Genomic DNA, 20,093 nt, shown 5'->3' with positions numbered 1-20,093 from the left:
AATCAACATAACATTGTGACGTTCCATAATGACAGACAGCAGACCTGAAAACTCAACTATGGCCTTACCTGTATTTTTCTCACGGTTTAGACACCAGTAGGCGTGGCCTAATCTATCATTCTAACCCGTGAGTCGGAATGGCCCTATATATAGATCTTGACAGGTAGATTCTAGACTAGTTACATCCCCTGATACATGTGTGCAGTAGATTGATCGGCAAGTGTGCAGTTCGGCGACATTGTGATACAACTTTATACCGGTGAGGTATTTCAAACAAACGCTTTGTTTTAAACAGGTATGGTAGCAGAGGTCCATTATCAAGTGAGAAATGTTGCTTTTAGTAAATGTTTCGGCTAGAGGCTTGCACTAGGCCAAATCAACGTCAAGATTTTGACCTAGATTTTACCAGGGATATATGTACATTTATGTACGTAGGCCGACGGCAGTCCCGCAAGTGTAAGATTTGATTTTAGGGTTAGGTATACCACTGTTGCTCAGTTAGGTTGCCTAATCAAATTATGATTGAAAACATGCCTGGGGTCAGTTAGATGTAACAATTACGTGTGTGACGTCATTAGTTTGTTAGCGAAAATTTAATTGGCTGGTGGTCTAGTGGTTCGATCCCCAACACAAAATGTCACAAAGGTCACTTGAGTTTTCCCCGGGCACTCCGGTCTACTCCCACTCACATGCTTACATCTGGGCCACAGTTATATATTTTGTTTCACAATCTATGTAAAATCAGTTAAGTACATAGAAAGATATGCTGTGTCAGTCACAGACTGTGATGGTCTCACATTATAACACATAAATATAACACATGACGTAATTATAACATATGATGTATATACAACACATGACATAAATATAATACATGAGGTAATTAATTATAACACATGATGTTAATATAACACATGAAGTAATTACAACATAATTATAACACATGACATAATTATAACACATGACATAATTATAACACATGACATAATTATAACACATGACATAAATTTAACACATGATGTAATTACAACATAAATACAGAGGCGTAGCTAGAGGCTTTTACAAGTCCAGACAAGGGGTCTGGGGGCCACCTAGGGCCCCAGCAGGTCCAGGGCAGCGCCCTGGTTTGGGGGTTCAGGAGGGGAGGGGCGGCGAAGCCCACCGACGGAAAACGGTTTTTAGGAATTGTTTAGCCCCGAAAATGATGTTTGATAATACTTGGTATTGCTAAACTAGAGTTTTTAAAATTAAATGAATAGGTCTGTTTTCTACATGTACCTGATAATTATGCGTTAATGTTTTACTCGCTTCTGTTTCATTTGCAAATACAAAGTGTATGAATTCATGATTCATGATAAGTCCTATGTATCTTGAGTAACTCTAAGGGGATTTTAGGCTAGATGGACGGAACTTTCTTACGTTACGAAATGTTTTCATGTGTAAAAATCGAATTTTGAATATGTGAAAAAGTGAATGAATATAAAAACAGCGCCTCGTATTATAGAGCATAAAAGTCGCACTGATAGAAAAATACAGTATACAAAATTATGTCTTCATAAAGTCTATCTTGACAGGAAGTTTCATTTCTCTATATCGTACAAACAAGAGTACGTGTCAGTAGATTGTGCATTTACTCTGGGTTGGGATTTTGAAACCATAATCCATATGGAGATGATCAGTTGGCCTATTCCTATTTAGATGACTGAATAGAATCTTGTTCCGAAACTGCACGGGTATATATTTCAGTATCATTAAATTTAGATAAATCATGTACGTTTAGGTTATTTTTTACTTTGAGTTTACATTACATTCAAGACTTTGACGGATTGACATAGATGTTTTGCCTTTACAAGACCACAAATAACTCATACTAAGATTTTTATGTGCAAGCCCGGGCTTTTTTTTTATAGAGCAAGCTACGCCCCTGATAATACACGAGATAATTATAACACCTGATGTAATTACAACACATGACGTGAATATAACACATGATGTAAATATAACGCATGACATAGATATAACACATAACATGAATATAACACATGATGTGAATATAACACAACATAAATTTTAACACATAACATAAATATAACACATGATGTGAATATAACACATAACATTAATATAACATGTGACATAAATATAACACATGACGTGAATATAACGCATGACATAAATATAACGCATGACATAAATATAACGCATGACATAAATATAACACATGATGTAATTATAACACATGATGTAATTATAACACATGATGTAATTATAACACATGATGTAATTACACGATAAATATGATACATGACATAATTATAACATGTGATGTAATTACCACACATGACGTAAATATAACACATGACATAAATAAAACACATGACATAAATAAAACACATGACATAAATATAACACATGACATAAATAAAACACATGATGCAAATTCCAACATAAATTTGATACATGACATTATTATAACATGTGATATAATTACCACACATGACGTAAATATAACACATGACATAAATATAACACATGACATAAATAAAACACATGACATAAATATAACACATGACATAAATAAAACACATGATGCAAATTCCAACATGAATTTGATACATGACATTATTATAACATGTGATATAATTACAAGACATGACGTAAATATAACACAGGATGTAAAGATGAAAATATAACATGTGATTTAAATATAACACAGGATGTAAAGATGAAAATATAACATGTGATGTAAATATAACACAGGATGTAAAGATGAAAATATAACATGTGATTTAAATATAACACAGGATGTAAAGATGAAAATATAACATGTGATTTAAATATAACACAGGATGTAAAGATGAAAATATAACATGTGATTTAAATATAACACATGATGTAATACAATAGTTCTGAGATCCCAAAACAACGTGGGTTAAGAACAATTTACCGTCGATTAGTCTCACCATCCTGTGATTATGATGTCATCATTTGATGTGAGTTTTGTAATGGAAGGTGGGACTAATCAACAGTAAATTGTACTTTACCCACGTCATTTTGGGATCTCAAAACCCCTGTATTTTAACATATAAATGTAACACATGATGTAAATATAATATAACACATGACATAACATGGTGTAAATATAACACATGACATAACATGGTGTAAATATAACACATGACATAACATGATGTAAATATAACACATAACATAACATGATATAAATATAACATAACATGATATAAAATATAACACATGATGCAAATTCCAACATGAATTTGATTATTATAACATGTGATATAATACAAGACATTACGTAAATATAACATGTGATATAAATAATTAACAGACATGAGTAAATATAACACAGATGTAAAGATGAAAATATAACATGTGATTTAAATATAAACACATGATGTAAAGATGAAAATATAACATGTGATTTAAATATAACACAGATGTAAAGATGAAAATATAACATGTGATTTAAATATAACACAGGATGTAAAGATGAAAATATAACATGTGATTTAAATATAACACAGATGTAAAAGATGAAAATATAACATGTGATTAAATATAACACATGATGTAAAGATGAAAATATAACATGTGATTTAAATATAACACAGGATGTAAAGATGAAAATATAACATGTGATTTAAATATAACACAGGATGTAAAGATGAAAATATAACATGTGATTTAAATATAACACAGATGATGTAAAGATGAAAATAAAACATGTGATTTAAATATAACACAGGATGTAAAGATGAAATATAACATGTGATTTAAATATAACACAGGATGTAAAGATGAAAATATAACATGTGATTTAAATATAACACAGGATGTAAAGATGAAAATATAACATGTGATTTAAATATAACACAGGATGTAAAGATGAAAATATAACATGTGATTTAAATATAACACAGGATGTAAAGATGAAAATATAACATGTGATTTAAATATAACACAGGATGTAAAGATGAAAATATAACATGTGATTTAAATATAACACAGATGTAAAGATGAAAATATAACATGTGATTTAAATATAACACATGATGTAAAGATGAAAAATATAACATGTGATTTAAATATAACACAAGATGTAAAGATGAAAATATAACATGTGATTTAAATATAACACATGATGAATAACATAATTGAAATGTGATTAAATATAACACATGATTAAACAAAACAACGTGGGTTAAGAACAATTTACCGTCGATTAGTCACACCATCTGTAAATGATGTCAACAATTTGATGTGAGTTTTGTACTGGAAGGTGGACTAATCAACAGTAAATTGTACTTTACCCACGTCATTTTGGGATCTCAAAACCCCTGTATTTAACATATAAATGTAACACATGATGTAAATATAACACATGACATAACATGGTGTAAATATAACACATGACATAACATGGTGTAAATATAACACATGACATAACATGATGTAAATATAACACATGACATAACATGATGTAAATATAACACACAACACAACATGATGTAAATATAACACATGAAATAACATGATGTAAATATAACACGAAATAACATGACATAATATGATGTAAAATATAACACATGAAATAACATGATGTCATTATAACACTTGACATAACATGATGTAAATATAACACTTGACATAACATGATATAAATATAACACTTGACATAACATGATGTAAATATAACACATGACATAACATGATAATATAACACATGACATAACATGATGTAATATAACAATATGACATGAATACATGATAACATGATGTAATCACTACATAACATGATGTAAATCACTGACATAACATGATGTAAATATAACACATGACATAACATGGTGTAAATATAACACATGACATAACATGATGTAAATATAACACATGACATAACATGATGTAAATATAACACATGACATAACATGATGTAAATATAACACATGAAATAACATGATGTAAATATAACACGAAATAACATGACATAATATGATGTAAATATAACACATGAAATAACATGATGTCATTATAACACTTGACATAACATGATGTAAATATAACACTTGACATAACATGATATAAATATAACACATGACATAACATGATGTAAATATAACACATGACATAACATGATGTAAATATAACACATGACATAACATGATGTAAATATAACACATGACATAACATGATGTAAATATAACACATGACATAACATGATGTAAATATAACACTTGACATAACATGATGTAAAATATAACACATACAACATAACATGATGTAAATATAACACATAACATAACATGATGTAAATATAACACATAACAGACACATAACATGATGTAAATATAACACTTGACATAACATGATAAAATATAACACATAACATAACATGATTAAATATAACACATGACATAACATGATGTAAATATAACACTTGACATAACATGATATAAATATAACACAACATAACATGATGTAAATATAACACTTGACATAACATGATATAAATATAACACATGACATGATATAAATATAACACATGACATAACATATGTACATATAACACTTGACATAACATAAATATAATATAACACATACATAACATGACACTAACATAATGATAAATATAACACATGACATAACATGATGTAAATATAACACATGACATAACATGATATAAATATAACAAACACATAACATGATGTAAATATAACACATGACATAACATGATGACATAACATGATATAAATATAACACATAACATAACATGATGTAAATATAACACATAACATAACATGATGTAAATATAACACATACATAACATGATTAAATATAACACATGACATAACATAAATATAACACGATAAACATGATGTAAATATAACACAATAACATGACATAACATGATGTAAATATAACACATGACATAACATGATGTAAATATAACACATGACATAACATGATGTAAATATAACACTTGACATAACATGATGTAAATATAACACATGACATAACATGATGTAAATATAACACATGACATAACATGATGTAAATATAACACATGACATAACATGATGTAAATATAACACATGACATAACATGACATAAATGATGTAAATATAACACATGACATAACATGATATAAATATAACACATGACATAACATGATGTAAATATAACACATGACATAACATGATGTAAATATAACACATGACATGACATAACATGATGTAAATATAACACATGACATAACATGATGTAAATATAACACTTGACATAACATGATGTAAATATAACACATGACATAACATGATGTAAATATAACACTTGACATAACATGATGTAAATATAACACATGACATAACATGATGTAAATATAACACATGACATAACATGATGTAAATATAACACATGACATGACATAACATGATGTAAATATAACACATAACATAACATGATGTAAATATAACACTTGACATAACATGATATAAATATAACACATAACATAACATGATATAAATATAACACTTGACATAACATGATGTAAATATAACACAATGACATTACATGATGTAAATATAACACACAACATGAGTAAATATAACACTTGACATAACATGATATAAATATAACACATGACATAACATGATGTAAATATAACACATGACATAACATGATTATATAACATGATAAACACATAACATAACATGATGTAAATAAATATAACACATGACATGACATAACATGATATAAATATAACACATAACATAACATGATGTAAATATAACACTTGACATAACATGATATAAATATAACACATAACATAACATGATGTAAATATAACACATGACATAACATGATATAAATATAATACATAACATAACATGATGTAAATATAACACATAACATAACATGATGTAAATAATAACGATAACTCTGTAATACAGAATAATTATGGTACTAATGTATGATGCAGTGACAGTTTAGGTACAAAAATTCAGATCCAGTAGGGATGGGTGCCCACTCCACATTTATGCAGCTGGTGACTGAAAAATTTGTCTAAAATTAAAGAAACCCTCCATAATTATCATAGAGTAGATTATTTGATAAATTTGTTATCAATATACAAGGGAACATATTTGTATAAGGGGAATTCTGATATATCCCCTGGACAAAACCAAGTTTCTAATAATGTTTCCCAATTACGGCAATAACAATGCGGTCCAATAGGGAAAATACATGGAAATCCTTTGAAGTGGCTACCCAGTCTAGCTTCCTCTATACTCCAATGGTTACTATCACTGACATTATATCCATCCTTGAACTATCTCTTATTCAAACTGGAGGCAACAGAAGATGCATGTAATTTGATATTTTGAAGTCTGTGACTTTAACTTTTTTCATTGCTAGTCATTTTGACTAGTAAACCCCACAATTTTACTAGTCGGACTATTTAATCACTAGTCCAAATGAAATATACAGCTGTTTTGCTTCAGCAATTCAGTCGTGATAAGTTTACGAGTTTTGACAAAAATTACAGCCTGGATGCGTTCATTAACACAAATTTTAACAAAATGATATATCCGGACTGAAATAATTGGATACACTATGCACTCAAAATGTGTTTAAAAATGCATTTGACGACCCGTCTTGTAAATATAGTACAGTTTTGTATATTTACCGATTTTCATCGGGTGGAGAGCCACTTGTCCAATTGGACTAGTTAAGTTCATTACAATTGGCACTAGTCTGGCTGTAAAATTACTAGTCATGGGCATCAGACTAGTGCTTAAAGTCACAGACTGATTTTGATGTACAATTGACTTACAGTACATTGTGTGTTGACTGTTGTGCTTTGAAGTTGGATGTCCTGTCTCTGTAAATCTTCAAATTAAGACTCTGCAGGCCTGTGATTGGTCAGTTTTTTTCTCTCCTGAAACCGTCTACCAGTTTTACTATGAGATAGTCTAGAGGTGGATATTATATCGGTGATAGTAACCCTTGGAGTATCGAGGGTGTAAGCACAGTGGCTTCATAGTTTGTAATTCACTGAATGGTGTTTAATCAAGATCCTTAGGGAAGAAGGGGAATTTATTTGGAAGGTGAGTGACAGGAGTAGGGGTTGGGGGGATGGGGTTGTGTTCCAAAATAGAGATTAGTCAGTAAAATATTATCCAGGGGGTGTCAGGCCACATATAGACCCATAGAACGAATATACGTACCTGGCCTACTTACCTTTCGGCCGGGTACGAATTGGTTCCTATGTGTCGTAGTGGAGCACTGCCTCAGAAAATCACTCGGGCACAGTTTTCTATACTTTTTTGTAGGTTTCTGATTTTTTATGCGTATGCATGCATTTACATATTATTTTGTCCAAAACAAACATAAATTCCATTCTTTATATCTACCGTACCGCTCACAAGACGTCAAATTCACAATTTGTGGACTTGCCGTATACATTTCCTTCAGAAAGACCTTCATATGTATTATGTAAAAAAATAATGCCTCAATGGGAATTTGATATTCTATGTGGTTCAGTTTTATCGTTGAGTAGGTAAGCGATATCAAACAAGTACGATATAATGCAAACAGACGTTTTATAATGGTTTGCATAATCATTACTTTGCTCCATTAGCAGTAATAGGCACAATTGTAGCTCTAAAGACAACATCATTTTCTGTCTAAAAGTCTTTTGAGCTACAATATTGCAGCTAATAGACCCACAAAGACCTATCCTTGATAGGAAGGAACAAAAGCTTCTGTTTCACACAATTTGTACTTACCTGGATCAATATATGTTTTCTTTCTCCATACAGATTCAATAAGATGGAGCTTATTTACTTTCCATTAAAAGGTAAGTGAATTTTCTACTAGCCTCTAACTGATGCATGGAAGGGGTGGAAGGTCTCTACTGGTACTAATGAAGAGTGAAATGTTCTTAGTCTCTACTGGTACTACTGAAGAGTGAAATGTTCCTAGTCTCTACTGGTACTTCTGAAGAGGGAAATGTTCCTAGTCTCTACTGGTACTACTGAAAAGTGAAATGTTCCTAGTCTCTACTGGTTCTACATAAGAGTAAAATGTTCTTAGTCTCTACTGGTACTACTGAAAAGTGAAATGTTCCTAGTCTCTACTGGTACTTCTGAAGAGTGAAATGTTGCTAGTCTCTACTGGTACTACTGAGGGATAAAATGTTCCTAGTCTCTACTGGTACTAATGAAGAGTGAAATGTTGTTAATCTCTACTGGTGTAAAATGTTCCTAGTTTCTACTGGTACTACTGAGGGGTAAAATGTTGCTAGTCTCTACTGGTACTACTGAGGGGTAAAATTTTCCTAGTCTCTATTGGTACTAATGAAGAGTGAAATGTTGCTAGTGTTTACTGGTACTGCTGAAGAGTAAAATGTTCCTAGTCTCTACTGGTACTACTGAAGAGTAAAATGTTCCTAGTCTCTACTGGTACTACTGAGGGGTAAAATGTTCCTAGTCTCTACTGGTACTACTGAGGGGTAAAATGTTCCTAGTCTCTACTGGTACTACTGAAGAGTAAAATGTTCCTAGTCTCTACTGGTACTACTGAAGAGTAAAATGTTCCTAGTCTCTACTGGTACTACTGAAGAGTAAGATGTTCCTAGTCTCTACTGGTACTACTGAGGGGTAAAATGTTCCTAGTCTCTACTGGGAGGGGTACTACTGAAGAGTAAGATGTTCCTAGTCTCTACTGGTACTACTGAGGGGTAAAATGTTCCTAGTCTCTACTGATACTACTGAGGGGTAAAACGTTGCTAGTTTCTACTGGTATTACTGAGGGGTAAAATGTTCCTAGTCTCTTCTTGTACTAATGAAGAGTGAAATGTTGTTAATCTCTACTGGTACTACATTAGAGTGAAATGTTCCTAGTCTCTACTGGTACTACTGAAGAGTAAAATGTTCCTAGTCTCTACTGGTACTACATAAGAGTAAAATGTTCCTAGTCTCTACTGGTACTACATAAGAGTAAAATGTTCCTAGTCTCTACTGGTACTACTGAAGAGTAAAATGTTCCTAGTCTCTACTGGTACTACTGAGGGGTAAAATGTTCCTAGTCTCTACTGGTACTACTGACGGGTAAAATGTTCCTAGTCTCTACTGGTACTACATAAGAATAAAATGTTCCTAGTCTCTACTGGTATTACTGAAGAGTAAAATGTTCCTAGTCTCTACTGGTACTACTGAAGAGTAAAATGTTCCTGGTCTCTACTGGTACTACTGGTACTACTGAAGAGTAAAATGTTCCTAGTCTCTACTGGTACTACATAAGAGTAAAATGTTCGTAGTCTCTACTGGTACTACTGAAGAGTAAAATGTTCCTAGTCTCTACTGGTACTACTGAGGGGTAAAATGTTCCTAGTCTCTATTGGTACTCCTGAGGGGTAAAATGTTGCTAGTCTCTACTGGTACTACTGAAGAGTAAAATGTTCCTAGTATCTACTGGAACTACTGAAGAGTAAAATGTTCCTAGTCTCTACTGGTACTACTGAGGGGTAAAATGTTCCTAGTCTCTACTGGTACTACATAAGAGTAAAATGTTCGTAGTATCTACTGGTACTACTGAGGGGTACAATGTTCCTAGTATCTACTGGTACTACTGAAGAGTAAAATGTTGCTAGTCTCTACTGGTATTACTGAAGAGTAAAATGTTGCAAGTCTCTCTTGGTACTCCTGAGGGTAAAATGTTGCTAGTCTCTACTGGTAACTTACTGATAGGGGTAAAATGTTGCTAGTCTCTACTGGTACTACTGAGGGGTAAAATGTTGCTAGTCTCTACTGGTATTACTGAAGAGTAAAATGTTGCTAGTCTCTACTGGTACTACTGAGGGGTAAAATGTTGCTAGTCTCTACTGGTACTACTGAGGGGTAAAATGTTGCTAGTCTCTACTGGTACTACTGAGGGGTAAAATGTTGCTAGTCTCTACTGGTACTACTGAAGAGTAAAATGTTGCTAGTCTCTACTGGTACTACTGAGGGGTAAAATGTTGCTAGTCTCTACTGGTACTAATGAAGAGTGAAATGTTGCTAGTCTCTACTGGTACTACTGAGGGGTAAAATGTTCCTAGTCTCTACTGGTACTACTGAGGGGTAAAATGTTGCTAGTCTCTACTGGTACTACTGAAGAGTAAAATGTTCCTAGTCTCTACTGGTACTACTGAGGGGTAAAATGTTCCTAGTCTCTACTGGTACTACTGAAGAGTAAAATGTTCCTAGTCTCTACTGGTACTACTGAGGGTAAAATGTTGCTAGTCTCTACTGGTACTACTGAAGAGTAAAATGTTCTAGTCTCTACTGGTACTACTGAAGAGTAAAATGTTGTTAATCTCTACTGGTACTACTGAAGTGAAATGTTGCTAGTCTCTACTGGTACTACTGAGGGGTAAAATTGTTGCTAGTCTCTTCTGGTACTACTGAGGAGTAAAATGTTCCTAGTCTCTACTGGTACTACTGAGGGGTAAAATGTTCCTAGTCTCTACTGGTACTACTGAGGGTAAAATGTTCCTAGTCTCTACTGGTACTACTGAAGAGTAAAAAATGTTCCTAGTCTCTACTGGTACTACTGAAAAATGTTCCTAGTGTAAAATGTTCCTAGTCTCTACTGGTACTACTGAAGAGTAAAATGTTCCTAGTCTCTACTGGTACTACTGAAGAGTAAAATGTTCCCTAGTCTCTACTGGTACTACTGAACTGAGGGTACAATGTTCCTAGTCTCTACTGGTAAAAATGTTCCTAGTCTCTATTGGTACTACTGAAGAGTGAAATGTTCCTAGTCTCTACTGGTACTATCCTGAGGGGTAAAATGTTCCTAGTTCTACTGGTACTACTGAGGGGTAAAATGTTGCTAGTCTCTACTGGTACTACTGAGGGGTAAAACGTTGCTAGTCTCTACTGGTACTAATGAAGAATGAAATGTTGCTAGTCTCTACTGGTACTACTGAGGGGTAAAATGTTGCTAGTCTCTACTGGTACTAATGAAGAGTGAAATGTTGCTAGTCTCTACTGGTACTACTGAGGGGTAAAATGTTGCTAGTCTCTACTGGTACTAATGAAGAGTGAAATGTTGCTAGTCTCTACTGGTACTACTGAGGGGTAAAATGTTGCTAGTCTCTACTGGTACTACTGAGGGGTAAAATGTTGCTAGTCTCTACTGGTACTACTGAGGGGTAAAATGTTCCTAGTCTCTACTGGTATTACTGATGAGTAAAATGTTGCTAGACTCCACTGGTACTACTGAGGGTAAAATGTTCCTAGTCTCTACTGGTACTACTGAGGGGTAAAATGTTCCTAGTCTCTACTGGTACTACTGAAGAGTAAAATGTTCCTAGTCTCTACTGGTACTACTGAAGAGTAAAATGTTCCTAGTCTCTACTGGTACTACTGAGGGGTAAAATGTTCCTAGTCTCTACTGGTACTACTGAAGAGTAAAATGTTCCTAGTATCTACTGGTACTACTGAGGGGTACAATGTTCCTAGTATCTACTGGTACTACTGAATAGTTAAAATGTTCCTAGTCTCTACTGGTACTACTGAGGGGTAAAATGTTCCTAGTCTCTACTGGTACTACTGAAGAGTAAAATGTTCCTAGTCTCTACTGGTACTACTGAGGGGTAAAATGTTCCTAGTCTCTACTGGTACTACTGAAGAGTAAAATGTTCCTAGTCTCTACTGGTACTACTGAGGAGTAAAATGTTCCTAGTATCTACTGGTACTACTGAAGAGTAAAATGTTCCTAGTCTCTACTGGTACTACTGAGGGGTAAAATGTTCCTAGTCTCTACTGGTACTACTGAAGAGTAAAATGTTCCTAGTCTCTACTGGTACTTCTGAAGAGGGAAATGTTCCTAATCTCTACTTGTACTACTGAAGAGTAAAATGTTCCTAGTCTCTACTGGTACTTCTGAAGAGGGAAATGTTCCTAGTATCTACTGGTACTAACTGAAGAGTAAAATGTTTCCTAGTCTCTACTCTGGTATTACTGGTAAGAGTAAAATGTTCCTAGTCTCTACTGGTACTACTGAAGAGGTAAAATGTTTCGTAGTCTCTACTGGTACTACTCTACTGGTAACTGAAGAGTAAAATGTTCCTAGTCTCTACTGGTACTACTGAAGAGTAAAATGTTCCTAGTCTCTACTGGTACTACTGAAGAGTAAAATGTTCCTAGTCTCTACTGGTATTACTGAAGGGGTAAAATGTTCTAGTCTCTTTGGTACTACTGAAGGAGTAAAATGTTCGTAGTCTCTACTGGTACTACTGAAGAGTAAAATGTTCCTAGTCTCTACTGGTACTACTGAAGAGTAAAATGTTCTAGTCTCTACTGGTACTACTGAGGAGTAAAATGTTCCTAGTCTCTACTGGTACTACTGAAGAGTAAAATGTTCCTAGTCTCTACTGGTACTACTGAGGGGTAAAATGTTCCTAGTCTCTACTGGTACTACTGAAGAGTAAAATGTTCCTAGTCTCTACTGGTACTACTGAGAGAGTAAAATGTTCCTAGTCTCTACTGGTACTACTGAAGAGTAAAATGTTCCTAGTCTCTACTGGTACTACTGAGGGGTAAAATGTTCCTAGTCTCTACTGGTACTACTGAAGAGTAAAATGTTCCTAGTCTCTACTGGTACTACTGAGGGGTAAAATGTTCCTAGTCTCTACTGGTACTACTGAGGGGTAAAATGTTCCTAGTCTCTACTGGTACTACTGAGGGGTAAAATGTTGCTAGTCTCTACTGGTACTACTGAAGAGTAAAATGTTGCTAGTCTCTACTGGTACTACTGAAGAGTAAAATGTTGCTAGTCTCTACTGGTACTACTGAAGAGTAAAATGTTGCTAGTCTCTACTGGTACTACTGAGGGGTAAAATGTTGCTAGTCTCTACTGGTACTACTGAGGGGGTAAAATGTTGCTAGTCTCTACTGGTACTACTGAGGGTAAAATGTTGCTAGTCTCTACTGGTACTACTGAAGGAGGGAAATGTTCCTAGTATCTACTGGTACTACTGAAGAGTAAAATGTTCCTAGTCTCTACTGGTACTACTGAAGAGTAAAATGTTCCTAGTCTCTACTGGTACTACTGAAGAGTAAAATGTTCCTAGTCTCTACTGGTACTACTGAAGAGTAAAATGTTCCTAGTCTCTACTGGTACTACTGAGGAGTAAAATGTTTCCTAGTCTCTACTGGTACTACTGAAGAGTAAAATGTTCCTAGTCTCTACTGGTACTACTGAGGGGGTAAAATGTTCCTAGTCTCTACTGGTACTACTGAAGAGTAAAATGTTCCTAGTCTCTACTGGTACTACTGAGGGGTAAAATGTTCCTAGTCTCTACTGGTACTACTGAAGAGTAAAATGTTCCTAGTCTCTACTGGTACTACTGAGGGGTAAAATGTTCCTAGTCTCTACTGGTACTACTGAAGAGTAAAATGTTCCTAGTCTCTACTGGTACTACTGAGAAGGGTAAAATGTTCCTAGTCTCTACTGGTACTACTGAAGAGTAAAATGTTCCGTAGTCCTCTACTGGTACTTCTGAAGAGGGAAAATGTTGCTAGTCTCTACTGGTACTACTGAGGGGTAAAAATGTTCCTAGTCTCTACTGGTACTCTTATTAACTGAAGAGTAAAATGTTCCTAGTCTCTACTGGTACTACTGAAGAGTAAAATGTTGCCTAGTCCTCTACTGGTACTACTGAAGAGTAAAATGTTCCTAGTCTCTACTGGTACTACTGAAGAGTAAAATGTTCCTAGTCTCTACTGGTACTACTGAAGAGTAAAATGTTTCCTAGTCTCTAACTGGTACTTATGTTTGTTCTAAGTCCTCTACTGGTATACATAAGTAAAAATGTTCCTAGTCTCTACTGGTACTACTGAAGAGTAAAATGTTCCTAGTCCTCTACTGGTACTTACTGAAGAGTAAAATGTTCCTAGTCTCTACTGGTTTACTGGGGGTACATGTTGCTTAGTCTCTACTGCCATACTGCGGGGGTAAAATGTTGCTAGTCTCTACTGGTACTACTGAGGGGTTAAAATTGTTGCTAGTCTCTACTGGTACTACTGAGGGGTAAAATGTTTGCTAGTCTCTACTGGTACTACTGAGGGGTAAAATGGTTTGCTAGTCTCTACTGGTACTACTGAAGGGTAAAATGTTGCTAGTCTCTACTGGTACTACTGAGGGGTAAAATGTTGCTAGTCTCTACTGGTACTACTGAGGGAGTAAAATGTTGCTAGTCTCTACTGGTACTACTACTGAGGGGTAAAATGTTGCTAGTCTCTACTGGTACTACACTGAAGAGTAAATGTTGCTAGTCTCTACTGGTACTACTGAAGAGTAAAATGTTCCTAGTCTCTACTGGTACTACTGAAGAGTAAAATGTTCCTAGTCTCTACTGGTACTACTGAAGAGTAAAATGTTCCCTAGTCTCTACTGGTACTACTGAAGAGTAAAATGTTCCTAGTCTCTACTGGTACTACTGAAGAGTAAAATGGTCCTAGTCTCTACTGGTACTGCATAAGAGTACAAATGTTCCTAGTCTCTACTGGTACTACTGAAGAGTAAAATGTTCCTAGTCTCTACTGGTACTACTGAAGAGTAAAATGTTCCTAGTCTCTACTGGTACTACTGAAGAGTAAAATGTTCCTAGTCTCTACTGGTACTACTGAGGGGTAAAATGTTCCTAGTCTCTACTGGTACTACTGAAGAGTAAAATGTTCCTAGTCTCTACTGGTACTACTGAAGAGTAAAATGTTCCTAGTCTCTACTGGTACTACTGAAGAGTAAAATGTTCCTAGTCTCTACTGGTACTACTGAAGAGTAAAATGTTCCTAGTCTCTACTGGTACTACTGAAGAGTAAAATGTTCCTAGTCTCTACTGGTACTACTGAAGAGTAAAATGTTCCTAGTCTCTACTGGTACTACTGAAGAGTAAAATGTTCCTAGTCTCTACTGGTACTACTGAAGAGTAAAATGTTCCTAGTCTCTACTGGTACTACTGAAGAGTAAAATGTTCCTAGTCTCTACTGGTACTACTGAAGAGTAAAATGTTCCTAGTCTCTACTGGTACTACTGAAGAGTAAAATGTTCCTAGTCTCTACTGGTACTACTGAAGAGTAAAATGTTCCTAGTCTCTACAATGGGATACTACTGAGTGGGTAAAATGTTCCTAGTCTCTACTGGTACTACTGAAGAGTAAAATGTTCCTAGTCTCTACTGGTAACTCAGTGTTCAATCTCCGATATTTTTATTTTTCGTGGGTCCTTTTTCAATGGTTTTTATACAACTGGATAAAATTGGATAAAAAACAATGGGTCCCCCAACTGAGTGTTATAGATACCCCTATTCCCAGAAATTTCATGGGTCCTTTTAAAATTCTGTGAGTCCAGGACTCGGGATGTGCATGTAGATTGAACACTGCTGGTACTACATAAGAGTAAAATATTGTTAATCTCTACTGGTACTAACTGAGAGTAAAATGTTCACTAGTCTCTACTGGTACTACTGATTTTAAAAATCTCTACTTCATTCCTGATCAGGGATTTATAATTTACCAACTTGTGTTTGTAAAAATGTAAATGAAATGTAAATGATCATAGTAAGATGATGATGGTGGTGTGCACATGCTGTCGTACTTTGTTTTGAACAGGGAGAGGTGAGACCGCTCGTCTGATTATGGTAGATCATGGTGTCAAATACACTGAAACCAACTGTGCTAATAATTGGATGACTGAATGGAAACCTAAAATGGTAAGAATGATTTATACATGTAGCCATGGTAAACACTAGCTTAGGGAGATCTTCTATTTAATTTACAATTGTAATAGGTTGATAGTAAGACTAGTAAACCAGAGACTTGATCGAGTTCAGTCTCTAGTAGAGGTAGCCATTTAATACAGTAAATGAGATAATTTGCACCTGTATAATAAATTGTACATATTACATTTTGTTTTGGACAGTTGCTGCCTTACTGTACCTGTTTTATTTATACAGAGTTTTGGACAGTACATATTACATTTTTGGACAGTTGCTGCCTTACTGTACCTGTTTTATTTATACAGAGTTTTGGACAGTACATATTACATTGTTGGACAGTTGCTGCCTTACTGTACCTGTTATATTTATACAGAGTTTTGGACAGTACATATTACATTGTTGGACAGTTGCTGCCTTACTGTACCTGTTATATTTATACTGAGAGTTTTGGACAGTACATATTACATTTTTTGACAGTTGCTGCCTTACTGTACCTGTTTTATTTATACTGAGTTTTGGACAGTACATATTACATTTTTGGACAGTTGCTGCCTTACTGTACCTGTTATATTTATACAGAGTTTTGGACAGTACATATTACATTTTTGGACAGTTGCTGCCTTACTGTACTTGTTTTATTTATACAGAGTTTTGGACAGTACATATTACATTGTTGGACAGTTGCTGCCTTACTGTACCTGTTTTATTTATGCAGAGTTTTGGACAGTACATATTACATTTTTGGACAGTTGCTGCCTTACTGTACCTGTTATATTTATACTGAGTTTTGGACAGTACATATTACATTTTTGGACAGTTGCTGCCTTACTGTACCTGTTTTATTTATACAGAGTTTTGGACAGTACATATTACATTTTTGGACAGTTGCTGCCTTACTGTACCTGTTTTATTTATACAGAGTTTTGGACAGTACATATTACATTTTTGGACAGTTGCTGCCTTACTGTACCTGTTTTATTTATACAGAGTTTTGGACAGTACATATTACATTTTTGGACAGTTGCTGCCTTACTGTACCTGTTATATTTATACTTAGTTTTGGACAGTACATATTACATTTTTGGACAGTTGCTGCCTTACTGTACCTGTTTTATTTATACAAGTTTTGGACAGTACATATTACATTTTTGGACAGTTGCTGCCTTACTGTACCTGTTTTATTTATACAGAGTTTTGGACAGTACATATTACATTTTTGGACAGTTGCTGCCTTACTGTACCTGTTTTATTTATACAGAGTTTTGGACAGTACATATTACATTTTTGGACAGTTGCTGCCTTACTGTACCTGTTTTATTTATACAGAGTTTTGGACAGTACATATTACATTGTTGGACAGTTGCTGCCTTACTGTACCTGTTTTATTTATACAGAGTTTTGGACAGTACATATTACATTTTTGGACAGTTGCTGCCTTACTGTACCTGTTTTATTTATACAGAGTTTTGGACAGTACATATTACATTTTTGGACAGTTGCTGCCTTACTGTACCTGTTATATTTATACAGAGTTTTGGACAGTACATATTACATTTTTGGACAGTTGCTGCCTTACTGTACCTGTTTTATTTATACAGAGTTTTGGACAGTACATATTACATTGTTGGACAGTTGCTGCCTTACTGTACCTGTTATATTTATACAGAGTTTTGGACAGTACATATTACATTGTTGGACAGTTGCTGCCTTACTGTACCTGTTATATTTATACAGAGTTTTGGACAGTACATATTACATTTTTGGACAGTTGCTGCCTTACTGTACCTGTTTTATTTATACTTAGTTTTGGACAGTACATATTACTTTTTGGACAGTTGCTGCCTTACTGTACATATTATACGAGTTTGGACAGTACTATACATTACAGTTGTGCCTTACTGTACCTGTTTTATTTATACAGAGTTTTGGACAGTACATATTACATTGTTGGACAGTTGCTGCCTTACTGTACCTGTTTTATTTATACAGAGTTTTGGACAGTACATATTACATTGTTGGACAGTTGCTGCCTTACTGTACCTGTTTTATTTATACTGAGTTTTGGACAGTACATATTACATTGTTGGACAGTTGCTGCCTTACTGTACCTGTTTTATTTATACTGAGTTTTGGACAGTACATATTACATTGTTGGACAGTTGCTGCCTTACTGTACCTGTTTTATTTATACTGAGTTTTGGACAGTACATATTACATTTTTGGACAGTTGCTGCCTTACTGTACCTGTTTTTATTTATACTGAGTTTTGGACAGTACATATTACATTTTTTGGACAGTTGCTGCCTTACTGTACCTGTTTTATTTATACAGAGTTTTGGACAGTACATATTACATTTTTGGACAGTTGCTGCCTTACTGTACCTGTTTTATTTATACTTAGTTTTGGACAGTACATATTACATTTTTGGACAGTTGCTGCCTTACTGTACCTGTTTTATTTATACAGAGTTTTGGACAGTACATATTACATTTTTGGACAGTTGCTGCCTTACTGTACCTGTTTTATTTATACAGAGTTTTGGACAGTACATATTACATTGTTGGACAGTTGCTGCCTTACTGTACCTGTTTTATTTATACTGAGTTTTGGACAGTACATATTACATTGTTGGACAGTTGCTGCCTTACTGTACCTGTTTTATTTATACTTAGAGTTTTGGACAGTACATATTACATTTTTTGGACAGTTGCTGCCTTACTGTACCTGTTTTATTTATACTGAGTTTTGGACAGTACATATTACATTTTTGGACAGTTGCTGCCTTACTGTACCTGTTTTATTTATACTTAGTTTTGGACAGTACATATTACATTTTTGGACAGTTGCTGCCTTACTGTACCTGTTTTATTTTATACTGAGTTTTGGACAGTACATATTACATTTTTGGACAGTTGCTGCCTTACTGTACCTGTTTTATTTATACGAGTTTTGGACAGTACATATTACATTTTTGGACAGTTGCTGCCTTACTGTACCTGTTTTATTTATACTAGTTTTGGACAGTACATATTACATTGTTGGACAGTTGCTGCCTTACTGTACCTGTTTTATATTTATACTGAGTTTTGGACAGTACATATTACATTGTTGGACAGTTGCTGCCTTACTGTACCTGTTTTATTTATACTGAGTTTTGGACAGTACATATTACATTTTTGGACAGTTGCTGCCTTACTGTACCTGTTATATTTATACAGAGTTTTGGACAGTACATATTACATTGTTGGACAGTTGCTGCCTTACTGTACCTGTTTTATTTATACAGAGTTTTGGACAGTACATATTA

General features: G+C 34.2%; 1 protein-coding gene across 1 annotated transcript in view; it reads left to right on the top strand.

Annotated features, from left to right (window-relative positions):
- The first annotated feature begins 129 nt into the window (after positions 1–129).
- Positions 130–20,093, top strand: part of LOC138311058 (glutathione S-transferase P 1-like) — a 35,765-nt gene continuing 15,801 nt past the window's right edge. Inside the window, exons 1-3 of the mRNA XM_069252525.1 lie at positions 130–259; positions 8,841–8,878; positions 16,679–16,779. Coding sequence (XP_069108626.1) covers positions 8,851–8,878; positions 16,679–16,779 — 129 coding nt within the window. The 5' untranslated portion in view covers positions 130–259; positions 8,841–8,850. The remainder of the gene's footprint in view (positions 260–8,840; positions 8,879–16,678; positions 16,780–20,093) is intronic.

Source organism: Argopecten irradians, chromosome 1, assembly GCF_041381155.1.
Source record: "Argopecten irradians isolate NY chromosome 1, Ai_NY, whole genome shotgun sequence".
NCBI lineage: Eukaryota > Metazoa > Mollusca > Bivalvia > Pectinida > Pectinidae > Argopecten > Argopecten irradians.
The sequence above is the reverse complement of the archived record's forward strand: the minus strand, read 5'-3'. Positions and strand labels throughout refer to the sequence as shown.